The sequence below is a fragment of the Equus przewalskii genome, chromosome 9 (assembly GCF_037783145.1).
Source record: "Equus przewalskii isolate Varuska chromosome 9, EquPr2, whole genome shotgun sequence".
NCBI lineage: Eukaryota > Metazoa > Chordata > Mammalia > Perissodactyla > Equidae > Equus > Equus przewalskii.
Genome location: NC_091839.1, coordinates 40791150 through 40804793, shown reverse-complemented (window position 1 = coordinate 40804793; position 13644 = coordinate 40791150). Strand labels below are relative to the sequence as shown.

General features: G+C 37.3%; 1 protein-coding gene across 1 annotated transcript in view; it reads left to right on the top strand.

Annotated features, from left to right (window-relative positions):
* Positions 1-13644, top strand: part of RNGTT (RNA guanylyltransferase and 5'-phosphatase) — a 280323-nt gene that overhangs the window by 263375 nt on the left and 3304 nt on the right. Inside the window, exon 15 of the mRNA XM_008517909.2 lies at positions 12761-12884. Within this exon, the coding sequence (XP_008516131.1) occupies positions 12761-12884 (124 nt within the window). The remainder of the gene's footprint in view (positions 1-12760; positions 12885-13644) is intronic.

The window sequence follows — 13644 nt, the reverse complement described above, 5'->3', positions numbered from 1 at the left end:
AATAATGATTTTGCTATTTCCCCCTGCTTTTATACCTCTTCAATGCGTGAATGTTCACACACATAAAGATACACTAATCAGTAGAGATAATGGCGGATGTGCTTTGGTACTTGAATATTTCGGAATAAGAGTGTTTGATTTGATGATCTCCAAGTTTCCTATCAGCTCCAAAATAGTGAATTTTATGAAAGGTAATTTTGTGTTTTGGAAAAAAAATTGGGGGGAGAGAAGGTATTTAGAGAATGTGACATGATACAGATAATTTATGGTAATCATTTTCAAACTTTCAACATCTTCTGAGTGGTTTTTGATAGCCCCAATACCTGGAGCTGATGAGGCAGATTTAAATAAATCCATTGTGAATATCATTCAAAGAGTACATAGACAGAAAATAGAACCCTAGGGTTCTGAGCAGTGTTATTGTCAGTCTGTATTAGCATAATGCCTTTGTTAGTACCTCCAGGATTTCTTTCTCAAAGAAAAAGAAATGAAAGCATATATAATAATAAATGTAATGAGCAGGGCAAAGAATAAAAGAATGCTTTGAAGTGGCTGATTGGATATACCAAAGGCAGGTTCAGGTACTGTGGTCAGAACATCTCCATGAGAGTCTGCACTGACCTGAGGTACAGACTGGTAAGAAAGGAATCCTGGAAAGCTTTGTTTGCTCAGATGGTCCTGGGCACCGCAGAGCATTATCACTAAACTAAGAAGTTCTGTGTGCCCAAGCAAATGATTCAAAGGTGTGTGGGCCTGTAGGCTTCGGTGCCTGTTAGTGCTGCTAGAGCAAACTGAGTCATTTTACTTAGTCATTTACTCACTCAAGAATTTACTCTAGAAGATGATCAAAATGGAAGAACTTCAACATTTTTTTTTATATTCTAAGTAGTAGACAGAACAGGAAGGAAATCTTCATTTATTATTATGGCATTTTGGTTTATTGCCACCTACATCTATCTGGGGGACAGTTCTCTTGAGGCGTCTACTCTATAAAAAGGGCATAGTTGAATGGTTGAGTTTAAAAATGGGTGAGAGAAAGGAGATAAACTTATATGTAACCTGCACACATTGCTAAAGGAATAAATAAGTGAACATTATTGGATCCAAATTGTTAGCAAGTCCTTGGAAAGTAAATGAAAGACTCATTGAAGTAAATTTGAACTATGCAGTGACATCTTAATGAATTGCCTAGATAAAACATTGGACCCGGTACTTTGTGAACTTAAGTGTGAATATTTAATGATCATTAAAGTGACTTTAAGTTAGGTATTTGTTACTGCCAGAAGTAGAGAGACCATTTATCAAATTCAATCTGAAAAATATGCTTTATGAGTTATTTGCATTGGCGGTGGAACAGATATCTTAAAAAACAAGTAACATCAGTCTGTAGTCATATTTATAATGTTTAGGAAGAAGAAAAAGTGTTAGACACGCATATTGAATTTTAGCCTTCTCCCCATGTTACTGGTAGATTGTAAAACCTTCCTTGGTGGTGTATCGTTTTTATTATCCCAAGCATGCACTGAAGCCGTGATCTGCTTGTAATTCTCATCATGCTTGGCACTCAACAGACGGGGCCAGACACTGTGCCGTAGAGTTTGGCCATCACTATCGCCTCGCCCTACCTGGCAGAGCAGCATGTTTCGTCCACATGACTTTTTCATTTTGCTAGTCATGCCCATGGAAAGGTCTTCAATCCAATAATGGCTTCTCATTTGGTTTAGAAATCAGACAAAAGCTTTGCAGCTGTGAAATGCAGCCCATTTTAAAATTAACCTATTGTAAATCCTTAATGATTGAGAAATTCTGCAATTTGCTATGAATTGTGGTTTGTGCTGCAACTAGAATAGCAAACAGCAGAGTTGGTGCAGGTCAGAGTGGCACGCATTTGGAAAGTGAAGCAAAAGAAACTTGATTGACCTTGTGCTTGGTTCAAGCCCATATGCTCTGCCCTTCTGCCTTTCACCCATCACACATCACTTTGTCTCCCACCCACAGATTCCCCCAAGTGGAATGTAATCCTTGGCAATAATTACTTAAATTACAGTTTATTTCACAAGAAGTAAAATCGTCCACGAGTGTAGTCTACCTTTGCCTCGTTTAATACTTTTTCAACCTAGAGCCTAGATTCTTAGGGAAAAGGAGGGCACAGCTTTTTGATTCACAAAGACCCAGAATTTGGATTCTGATACCAAAACAAATTAGCTCTGTATCCTTATGCAAGTTATTTGAACTCTCTGGGCTTCAGTTTCCACTTCTTGAAATTTCGTTGGATTCTCATCCAGATTAAATTAGATACTGTATTAGAAAACTAGTAGGGGTACAATATGTTTCTCTGCCACTTACTAGCTATGAGACCCTAATCCAATTACTTAACTCCTCTGTGCCTCTGCTTCTAGAAATACCTGTAAAATGGGCTACTTTCTAGGGTTGTTGTGAGGATTAGATAAATTAATCCATGTAAAGCACTCAGAACAGTACTAATATTCAGTAATTATTTGCCATTCTAATATTAACAGATATCAAATAGATATGTTTACAAATAATGATAAGTAATGTAAAGGAAAGGTATAGGATGCTGTAAGACAATTCATATGAGCTAGAAAGATAAACAGGGGCCGTGGATTGAGTGCTTTGTAATGGGAAGCCATTGACAAGGGGATGACATGATTGGATTTACTTTTTTTTTAATTAACATTTTTCTTGTTTCTTTTATGTTTTGATTGATCTTTTAAAATTTACATACAATAAATTCATTCCTTTTGCTGTACAGTGCTGTGAGTTTAGACAAATGCATACAGGCGTATAGCCACCACTAGAGTCAAGATGTAGCACAGTTCCATCATCTCCCCAGAAAACTCATATGCCATCCCTGTGTAGTCAGCCACGTCTCCCACTCCCAAGCTCTGCAGCCACTGACCTGCTTCCTCTTCCTGTAATTTTGTCTTTCCCAGGATGCCGTGTACATTGAATCACATTAAAAAGCTTTAGCTTTTTAAGTCTAGCTTCTTTAACTTAGCAGATTACATTTGAAACTCATCCACATTTTTGAACTTATCAGTAGTTCTTGTTGCTAGCTAGTATTCCATTGTATGGCTGTACCAGGATTTCTCTCTTCACCGGTTGAAGGGCATTTGAGTTGTTTCCACTTTGGGGTGATTATGAATAAAATGGCTGTAAAGATTTGTATTCACATTTTTATGTGGACATATGTTTTTCATTTCTCTTGAGTAAGTACCTAGGAGTGAGGTTGCTGGCTCTAATGGTAAATGTATGTTTAACTTTATAAAGAAACTGCTAAACTGCCTTCTGAAGTAGTTATACCAATTTGCATTCCTACTAGCAATGTATAAGAGTTCAGTTGCTTGGCGTTGCTGTCAGCACTTGATATTGCTAATATTTTTTATTTTAGACATTCTAGTAGGTGTATGGTAATATCTCATTGTGACTTTAATTTGCATTTTTACCAATGAATAATAATGTGTTGAGAATATTTTCATGTGCTTATTTGCCATCCATGTATCTTCCTTGGTGACGTATCTGTTCAGATTGATTGCCCAGTTTTAATTGTGTTGTTTGTTTTCTATTACTGAGCTTTAAGAGTTTTTCATGTATTCTGGATATGGGTCCTTGGTCCGATACGTGATTTGCAAATATTTTATCCTAATCTGTGTCTTGTCTTTTTTTCTTTTAACACTATCTTTATCAGAGCATAAGTTTTAAAATTTGATGCTGTTTAACTTAGCAACTTATTTTATGGATCATGCTTTTGGTGTTGTTTTTAAAGAAATCTTGCCTAACCTTATGTCATGAAGACTTTCTTCTATTTTTTTAAATAAGTTTTACAGTTTTAGGTTCTATTTTAGACGTATTTTCCATTTAAGTTTATTTTTGTGTATGCTGTAAGATATGGGTGAGGTCTGTTATTTTGCATGTGTATATCCAATTGTTCCAGCACCATTTGTTGAAAAGACTATCCTTTCTTCATTGCATTGCCTTTGCACCTCTGTCAAATGTTGATTGACCTTATAATTATGGTTCTTCTTCTGGGCTGTCTCTTCTGTTGCACTGATCTGTGTGTCTCTCTGCTTACTAACACCACACTGTCTTGATTACTGTGGCTTTATCCCAAGTCTAGAAATCAGTTAGTGCCAGTTCTCCAACTTTGTTCTTCTTTTTGTTTTGGCTGTTCTGGCTACTTTGGCTTTCCATATGAATTTTAGAATCAGCTTGTCAATATCTATAAAAAATCCTGTTGGGATTTTGCTTATGATTATGGTGAATCTATAGATCAGTTTGGGAAGAACTGACATCTTAACAATACTGAATCTTTCAATTCACGAGCGTGATATAGCTCTCCATTTTTTTAGGTCCTCTTTGATTTCTTTCTTTCATTGGTTTTTTTGTGGTGGTCAGCATACAGATCCTGTGTATTTTTTTTTTTTTAATTTATACCTAAGTATTTCATTTTGGGGGATGTTATTGTAAATGATGCTTTTTAAATTCCAAATGTCCAACTGTTCACTGCTAATACATAGAAATAAAATTCGTTTCAGTATATTAACCTTATATTCTGTAAAGTTGTTAAACTTGCTTGTCAGTTCTAGGAGCATCATTGTAGATTCCTTCTGTGTAAGTAATCATGTCTCCTGTGAATAGAGAAAGTCTTATTTATCCCTTTTCAGCCTGTATATGTTTTATTTGTTTTTCTTTTAAGCAAGGGAATGACTTGATTGGATTTACATTTTTCAAGGACCAATCTGGCTGCACTGTAAAGAATTGATAAAATGGGGAAAAAATGTAGAAGAGAGCAGTACAGGAGCTGTTGCAGGAATCTGAGAGCCAGTGATGGCTGGGACTAAGATAATGACAGAAAGAGAGGGGACAAATAGACACATTCAGAGTATATTTTGGAGGTAGAATTGGTAGGTCCTGGCAATGAATTGAATATGAGGGAAAATAAAAGGGAAAAGGATTAGGGGACACCAAGGTTTCTGGCATGGGGAACTGGGTAAATGGAGTTACCATTTAATGAGATAAGAAGAAATAGATTTGGAGGAAGATGAGCAGTTGAGTTTTAAACATGTTGGGTTTGAGAAGTCTATTGGACATTCAAATAAAAGTGTCAAATAGGCAGCTGGACTCCCTTTATATATGCATGTGATATAAAAGGGTATGTATAGGATATAGTATATAAGAGGAAGAGTTTGGGAATGAGGCAGGCTTATATGGACCCCCTTCCAAGGCTTGTAGAGAACATTCTTTATTTTTGGTTCCTTCAGTATGCCAAGATCTTAAGATCTTTTTCACCTCGGACCTTTGGACACACTGTTAATCACTGCCTGAAGTGTGTGTGTGTGTTGCCCCCGCCCGCCTGCCCACTCCCACTTAATTCCCTTCCTCTCTTCCTCCTTCTTTTTGTCTCCCCTTTCCTCCTTCTCTCCCTGATTCCCTTCCTTCTTTCTATAAACTGGCTTTTTATCATCCTCTAAGTCTCAAATTAAATAGTATCTTCTCAGTCTACCCTGCCTAAAACCAGGTATCTTTCTCCCTGCATGACTCTCTATTATATATTGTTTTCTTCGTGGCCTTTATCATAACTTGTAATTATTTACTTGACTATTTACTAGACTACACATTCCAGAGGTCAGGGATCATGTCTGTGTCACCAGTCCACAACCCTTTGCCTAGCACATGGATGCTCAATAATAATCGTCAGATGGCAGGAAGGATGGATCTACAGCTCAAGTGCTGTGGCCGAGTTAGGTCCAATGTCTTTGTGTTTTCATATGATTGAAACATATGACTTTTTATGCATGCAGAGATATCTGTACCCAGTTTCAGCTGAAATCTGAGCAGGAAAATAACCTTGTCTGTTTCATTGTGCATTTACTATCTACAGAGTGCCAGGCTCTGTAATAACTGGTGGGATGTGAGATGGCATTGTGGCATTGGACAGGAAGACCTATAGTTGAGACGTGGCTGTTCCATTTTCTAGGTCTGTGACTTTGGGTGAGATATTTAACTGTTCTAAGCGTTAGTCTACTACCATGCCTGTCGAAAGGCAGCAATATAATCCCTACCTATAAGATTGCAAATTAAATATGTGTGTAGATCACTAGTTTCTAATACTGACACATACCAAGTGTTCAATAAGTAAGTTATTAATATTTATTTATATAAACATGACTCTTACAGTTCTAGAAATGATTGACATTGCCTGATCAATAAAGGAGGGAGGAACACAAAGAAATCTTCCTTTATCTTTCCCTTTCCTCTTCTTGTTCGTCACTTGCAAAAGGAAAATGCTACCTTTAATACCATGACAGCAAAGACTAGTAGTGGCGTCACCTCCACCTTAGGCACACAGAAATAGAGAGTACAGTTCTATGCGTTTATTGAAATAACAAACTGAGAATACTTAAGCCTTTTGTTTTGGGGAAAAGAAAGGGTGGAAAGGAGGAAAGAGGTAGAAAAAGGCTGGAGATGGTACTAGCTGACTTGACTTAACCAGCCATCAATAGCAAGCTGGTTGATAAGCTGAGGCTCCTGATTCTCTTAAATTCAGTAAACATCCTTGATCTACTCCGGACTGGGTACTGTGCTGACAATGGGGAGATCAATGAGGAGTACCTATTTTAGTGATCTAGAGCAAAGAGAATGAAGTTAACTTGATAGAAATTCTCATTCTGTACCATGGTCTATTTTCTGCACCTCAAGCCAAGTTTTTCACTACTATGGTTGATTTCCTCTAAGTGCTAGATATGAGCCAATGTGTGCGTTTAAAGACTAGGACCTGGGGCAGGATGAATGAAAAGGACTTAGGGCAGAGGTTATCAAACATTCTTGGTTCATTTTGCCTTATACACAGCATCTCTAAGCCAAAAGAAATACCTAAGAATTCTGTTTAAGTGGATAGATCCACACAACTTAATAAATGTTTGTGTCCTAACAACATGTATCAAAGACTGCGTGACTTCTGAACCTTGGAATCAGATTATACACCACGAGCCTCATTTACTGTTCCACGTTGATTTTTGTGATAGTTGGTTTTTATCACAATAACTGCTGAAAACTCAGCTTTGCAGGAATATAGTTTCATCTAAAGGAATTTCATATTGAAACCGTGAACTCTCTCTGACCAGTAGTTTGGATGGTGTCCAACACATGTCACTATGTTTCCCTAAAAATCTAACTACCCCACAGTGTCTCTGTGAGTTTGCTGCAGCGTCTTGGGGTACTCGTTGCAGTTAGGGACCTGTGGACTTAGGGCCTTACTCCAAGACTTTTTTTTCTATTTAAATGTTTATCTCTTCTTTTTTTTTTTTTTTTTTTAAAGATTTTTTATTTTTTCCTTTTTCTCCCCAAAGCCCCCCGGTACATAGTTGTGTATTCTTCGTTGTGGGTTCTTCCAGCTGTGGCACGTGGGACGCCGCCCCAGCGTGGCCCGACGAGCAGTGCCATGTCCGCGCCCAGGATTCGAACCAACGAAACACTGGGCCGCCTGCAGCGGAGCGCGCGAACCCAACCACTCGGCCACGGGACCAGCCCCTATCTCTTCTTATTTTTTAATACCTCTACATTAAAAACCAACCTGATGTTTATCATCTCTTATGAAACAGTTTATTTTAGCAATTTTTATTATTAAAAATTATCAAAGTTAAGCATGAATAATGTAGAAAGTTTGGAAAATACAGCAAAACACAGAGAAGAAAATGTCATTCCTAATTCCACCATCCACCAATAACTACTACTAACATGCTGTTATCAGTCCAGTTATTTTCTACGAAGAGTTATTATATTTTGAACAATAACTGTTGCTAACTCTGATTTTATTAGAAGGTAATAATCTGTAGTTTAGTGGAAATTTCATACCCTGGAGTTGTGACTTGTCTGTAGTGACCTTTGGGAGAAATAAGATGGAGTTCTAGCTCTTTTCTTTTTATTGACTACTTACTCCCATTAGTTGAACACCTGATTGGAGGGCTTGAGGACCCCACCGTTCATGCAGGGAAGACAGCCTGCTGCTGGGTCTCTAACTTAGGAAACACAGGGTGTGTTATTTACGCAGTAGTTCTTCACTGTGGAGGTAGAAGCACAAATAGATTATAGTGGAGGAATTTTTTTTAAAGTGGTAAATGTAGCATATTTTTTAGAAGGGTAACTTGTCAAGTGTTATACTTCCTTGAGTAGATGGATGCACTTTCTAAAAGTAATTTATCAAGTCCCTACTATAACATGGCACTTCTAAAAGATTGTTTATCTAATAATTCAGATTTAAGCGGTTTGTATTGTTCTGACACCACAAGGAAACCTTTGTAATTCCATTTCATTTCTGATTTGTTTTATTTTCTCTGCCTTCATAAGTACTAGAAATTGAAGTTATTTACATGAAAATAAGACTTTTGTTTGAGTTTGTCTACTTGAGATCTGTTTTTAAAAATCTGCCTTCAGTCAGACTATAGAGGTAGAACTTGAATTGTCAAAAAGTAGAATTATAACTTCAGAAAAGAAAAAACAACCAACTTAGTTTAGCTCCAGAGAGCAGTTCGTGAAAGATGGTGTGGAAACCTCTAAGTACGAACATATATTTATACTTTGAATCTCACTGTCATTCCCTCTCTGTCTCTCTCTCCCCCCTCCCCTTTTCTTTCTCCCTCCCTGTCTTTCTCTCAATAATGATTTTAAGTTCTAACCAGAACAAGTGGTGGCAGTACTTTGTGAGCATAGCCTGGACTGTCAAAGAATAATTTTGTTCTTATAAAGTGCTAGTAGAGGACCCCAGGGCTGACTGTAGGGCCAGGGCAGAGAAAATACAAGACGAGTCTGGACTAGTGTCTTCCATTGCCAGAAAGTAAATGCTAAAAGTAGATAAATAAGTAAAAGTGGAAGCAAGTTAAAAGGACACAGGAGCCAACCTGAGAGAGTTCCCAGTGGCCAAAACTAAAACAATTTGAGCAAAAAATAAATGATGAAAGTATTTTATTCTTAAACCAAAGAATAAAATAAATATCTGTGAGCCCATACTGAGATGAATAAGCAAATAAATAAATGAGGGAGAAGGGACAAATCTTCCTTGCAGAAGAAGTCCAGATAACAAATGTAGGAGGAATGGAGAAAGTAGAAAATTCCATCAGAACACCACAGTAATAATTGCTGCAGGCAAGATTCATGGATGAATGCTAAAATTCATGAGTGAAACTTGAAGGAGAAACAGGCTATTCATATACTCAAAATATTTCTCTCAAGAAACTTACTAAGTTCTGTGGTGGTTTTAATCGATGTCCACAAATTCTTTGATACTCTTCCTTCCAGGAAGTGGAGCTTACTTCCCTTATTCTTGAGCAGGACTGGACATAGTGGTTCATAACTAATCAATAGAGTGTGGGAAGGAGAAAAATTGTAACTTTACAGTAGAGAAACCTGGCAGATACCATCTTAACCAAGTGGTTAGGGTTAACATCACCAGTAATAAATCATATTGGTATCGTATACTTCCAGATATTATGCAGTGAGAAGGGCACTTCACCTCTCTGGCATTCTTCCCCCAAATCCATAACCTCAGTTTAATCATGAGAAAAACATCAAGAAATTCCAAACTGAGGGAACATTCTACAAAATATCTGACTCTTCCAAAGTGTCAAGGCAAGTCTGAGAAGCTGTCACAGATCAGAAGAGACTGAGGAGCCACGATGACTGAATGCATGTGGTTTCCTGGCTGGGATCCTGGACCAGAGAGAGATGTAGTGGGAAACCGATGAAGTCTGAATAAAGTCGGTAGCTCAGTGAATTGTGCTGTACCAATGTTAACTTCTTAGAGTTAATAAATGTACCATGATATGTGAAGTAGGAACATTAGGAGAAGTTGGGTGATGGGAATACAGGAACTCTCCATACTATCTTTACAACTTTTCTGTAAGCCTAAATTATTTCAAAATTAAAAGTTAAAAAAACTCACTGGTGGCTTTCTCAGTCTAAGGATATTGTTATTTTAAAGTGTCACCAGAGCAAATTAGTTCAGAGAAATCCCCCTCCCGCTAAGCCTTTGTGCAGTCTCTCTATAAAAGAAAGATGAGCTCTTGATAACAAAACAGTTCTCGTGGAGCAGGTTCTGGAGGCTTCTGTCCCATCACTAGAAACAGAAACGCGTCCTTGCCTGCTCTCTGCAGATCGGTTCAGCCAACACTGGTGGTTTGCCTTTTGTGACTTGGTACTGTGCCCAGCACTTAGGTTACAGAAGGTGTTCTGCAAAGACAGTGCAGGGTGGAGCATCTGTGATTCTGTCTGCCTCTGTTTTGGGCCCTTCATTCCAGGTATTATCACTAAGCCTCTAAGTTAAAATCTTCAGAGGCAGTAGGTCTAGTTTCATCTGACTGTCACTTGACCCCGTATTATTGGTAGATTCAAATAGTGTAAAAAGTGTGGTACTCAATAAGATGGATACATTAAAAAAAAACTTTTCAGTATAAAATACACTGTATATTGCTCTTTTTTTTTAAAAAAAATTCTCATTAATTCATCTATGGGTACAAGTATAAAATCCTGATTTATAAATATTTTATTCTTATTACTTTCAAGTTCTCATTAACTCAAACTAGAATAAAGAGTTGATTATAGAAGGCCTAACAGGGTCCTTTTTTAGTAAATAATAATATATAATTGGTGAGGATGATTATCATCATAGTAACAAATTAGAATTTGGATACTGAAATTAAACTCCTCCCCTGTATGCCAGTCATTCTCTTGATCTGACCATTAGTGACAACTATCTTTAGTTTGTGCATATATGAGAAGTGTTATGTTTGTCAGTTAAATATGTGTTACTCCCTAACCAAATGAGTACCTTGCAGTGCGCCTGTCTTGGGAATATAACTGACGTGGTGGATGGAGAGCAATGTTCTGTTCTTGAACACGGAAATACATTTAGTTTAGTATTGTGGCAGGTGCATGCATTTTCTGGAAAGCTCTATTTCCCAGATTGTTAATGCCTGCCCAAATAGATACACAGATACTTAATAATACTACTTAATTGCTGTAGTCAGATTGAGCAATACCTAATTTATAGCAATTCTGAAACTAGGAACACAAGAACGATAACCCATGTGATAAAGATTTACTACAAATGCTAGTCAGTAAGAGTACGGACTACACATTGTTGATAGCAAGCCATTCTTGTGTAATGCATATGATATGATTTTCTTGACAACTGTTTTCAAAATATACCTTTTCATGTCATCCTGGTTTCTTTAGTGAATTTACCTGTAAAGTGTGTTTTCTTAAATAAGCAATATTTCATTTCCTAATTTTATATTCAGTTAAGAATTTGGGTTGGCTACTGTGTGCCAGGCACTTTCATTTATCATTCTTCCAATATCCCAGTAAATTAGGAACTCCTTTGCCCATTTTAGAAATTAGAAAATGGAGACCCTGAAAGGTTTAGAAACATCTCTGTTAGACTCCACGTTTGATATGACGTAAATGTGGTTACCCAACTGAATGAGTTGCCTAATACTTGATGTAGGTAATGTATCAAAAGTAAAAGGAGGCCCATCCCTAGGAAGGAAGAGAGGGAAGTTGAGACTAGAATAGTGAATATTTGAGAATAAATTTAGCAAGTTTGCTAAGTGGAACATCACTATTGTGAACGGGTCTGGTTCCAAAGCCACTGAATGTGCTGGCCTTTTGGATTTGTTGAAAGTGCAAATAGTCCAATCAAGTGTAATACTCATTAAGGGAAAAGAAATACAGTTTGAAAGTTTTTATGAAGACGTGCATGGCTAATCTTTGAATTGAAAGCATCTTTTAAAAATTTGCCTTCCTTCATATTCCTAGGTGGTAGTGAATATGTGAGTAGAAAAATGAGAGCATTTCAAATAATGCAAATGATTCTAAATGATTGCAATCTACCATATTGTGAGGAAAAGTTGTTAGCTGTGAAAGATGAGGAGAGAATTAAAATATTACCATGACTGGCATTTGATTTGAAAACTGCAAAGATAAGCTTAGGTCCCTATTTATGAAAACCATCCTCACAGCCTGATGAAATATCTTTTAAAAGGTTTTATAGTTACCATGGATACGTGTCAGCTTTGATAGAGTAAGTTGTAATCCATATTCAATCATCTGAAGTCAAGTAGCCAAAAAACCCAGCAACTAAAATCAAAAGTAGTTTCTTCTCTAAATTCATACTAGTTTGGAGATGGAAAGAATAAGTAGTCTAAAGATTAGATTTTTGGTTAATTATCACTGCTTGCAAAGCAAAATATTGAGGATGCATATTGCCTGAATCGGATGTTAATGTTCACTTTTGATGTGTACCTTTTTCTTTTAACTAGGAAGGGGAATTTCTTAGGTTTGGACATAGGAATTCAGGTGGTGAGACCTTTCTGAAAGTTGATGAAACCTATGCAGCGCACACTCAATTTCTGAAGCCGTAGGGACACAGACAGTATTGAAGGCGTTGGTCCCTATGGTAACATATTTGCATTTGTCCCAGAAGTGGCTGGTTTCTGCTTGGTCTCTTTTAATTGCTATATATTGACAGCCGTTTTCACGACTATTTATAAGATGTTGGATAATGAGCCTGTGTATAAGGGCGTGCACACCATATCCTTAGGCTTGATTAGACACTTCAGATGACAAAAGGCTCTGCCTGAAGTTACTGAGGTGTTTTTGGCATTCCCTAATGCGTCTGTCACATAGTGGAAGTAAAAGCCTTTCAAATGACTTAAATATTTTCCTGAATTCTCTTTTAAAACAGGTGACAAAAGAGCTAAAACAGTATGACAACAAAATTATAGAATGCAAATTTGAGAACAACAGCTGGGTCTTCATGAGACAGAGAACAGACAAAAGTTTTCCTAATGCCTACAACACTGCGATGGGTGAGTATGACAACCTACCAATGCTTGTTACGTTAAAAAAAAAATTAAGATGTTAGATACCAAATGTGCTATCTTTGTTGTTCTGTTGATGTGGCGTAGAGTCATTCGGACCCCCGTCCTTGCTTGCTGGGAAAGGGGTGGTGTCAGATCTGTCCCCTGTGTGGCTCCTGTCCGCTGTAGGTGCTCCTCTCTGGGCCTGTGGGCTCGTGCCCCTCTGCCTGAGAGAGGAGTTTAAAGGAAGGGGTAGTGGGCTGTATACAAGTTGAATTTGTTGAACAGCAACAACAAGAGCCATGATAATTTCAGATCTATTCAAAACTATAAAAACCATTGTTTGCCAGATGGGAAAAGACGAAATTAGCAGGGAAAAATGTAATTTCCAGCTCCTAAAATAGCTTTACAACAATGGAGAACAAAGTAAATGAAAACCATTAAAAAAACCCCAAAAACCTAAAACCTGCTATGCTATCCTTTAGAGTATTCTTTGGGTACAATATGAATCTTTGGGAATTCAGAATAGTAAGTCTCTTTCATGGGGAACAACACGAATCAATTACGTTTATAAGGTAAACTGCTACTAGTAGTAGTAGGAAGTAAGTAGCAGAGTAGTAAATGCTCCAGATTGCATTTTTAGTGGAGTTGAAAAAAAGAGATAAAAACCAGGATTAAAGGTTAATGGAAGTGGGTAGTTTTAGAGTGCTCAGTCCGTGATGATGATGGTTATATGATAAGCTTGTGAGCAAATATAAATAGAAAATTG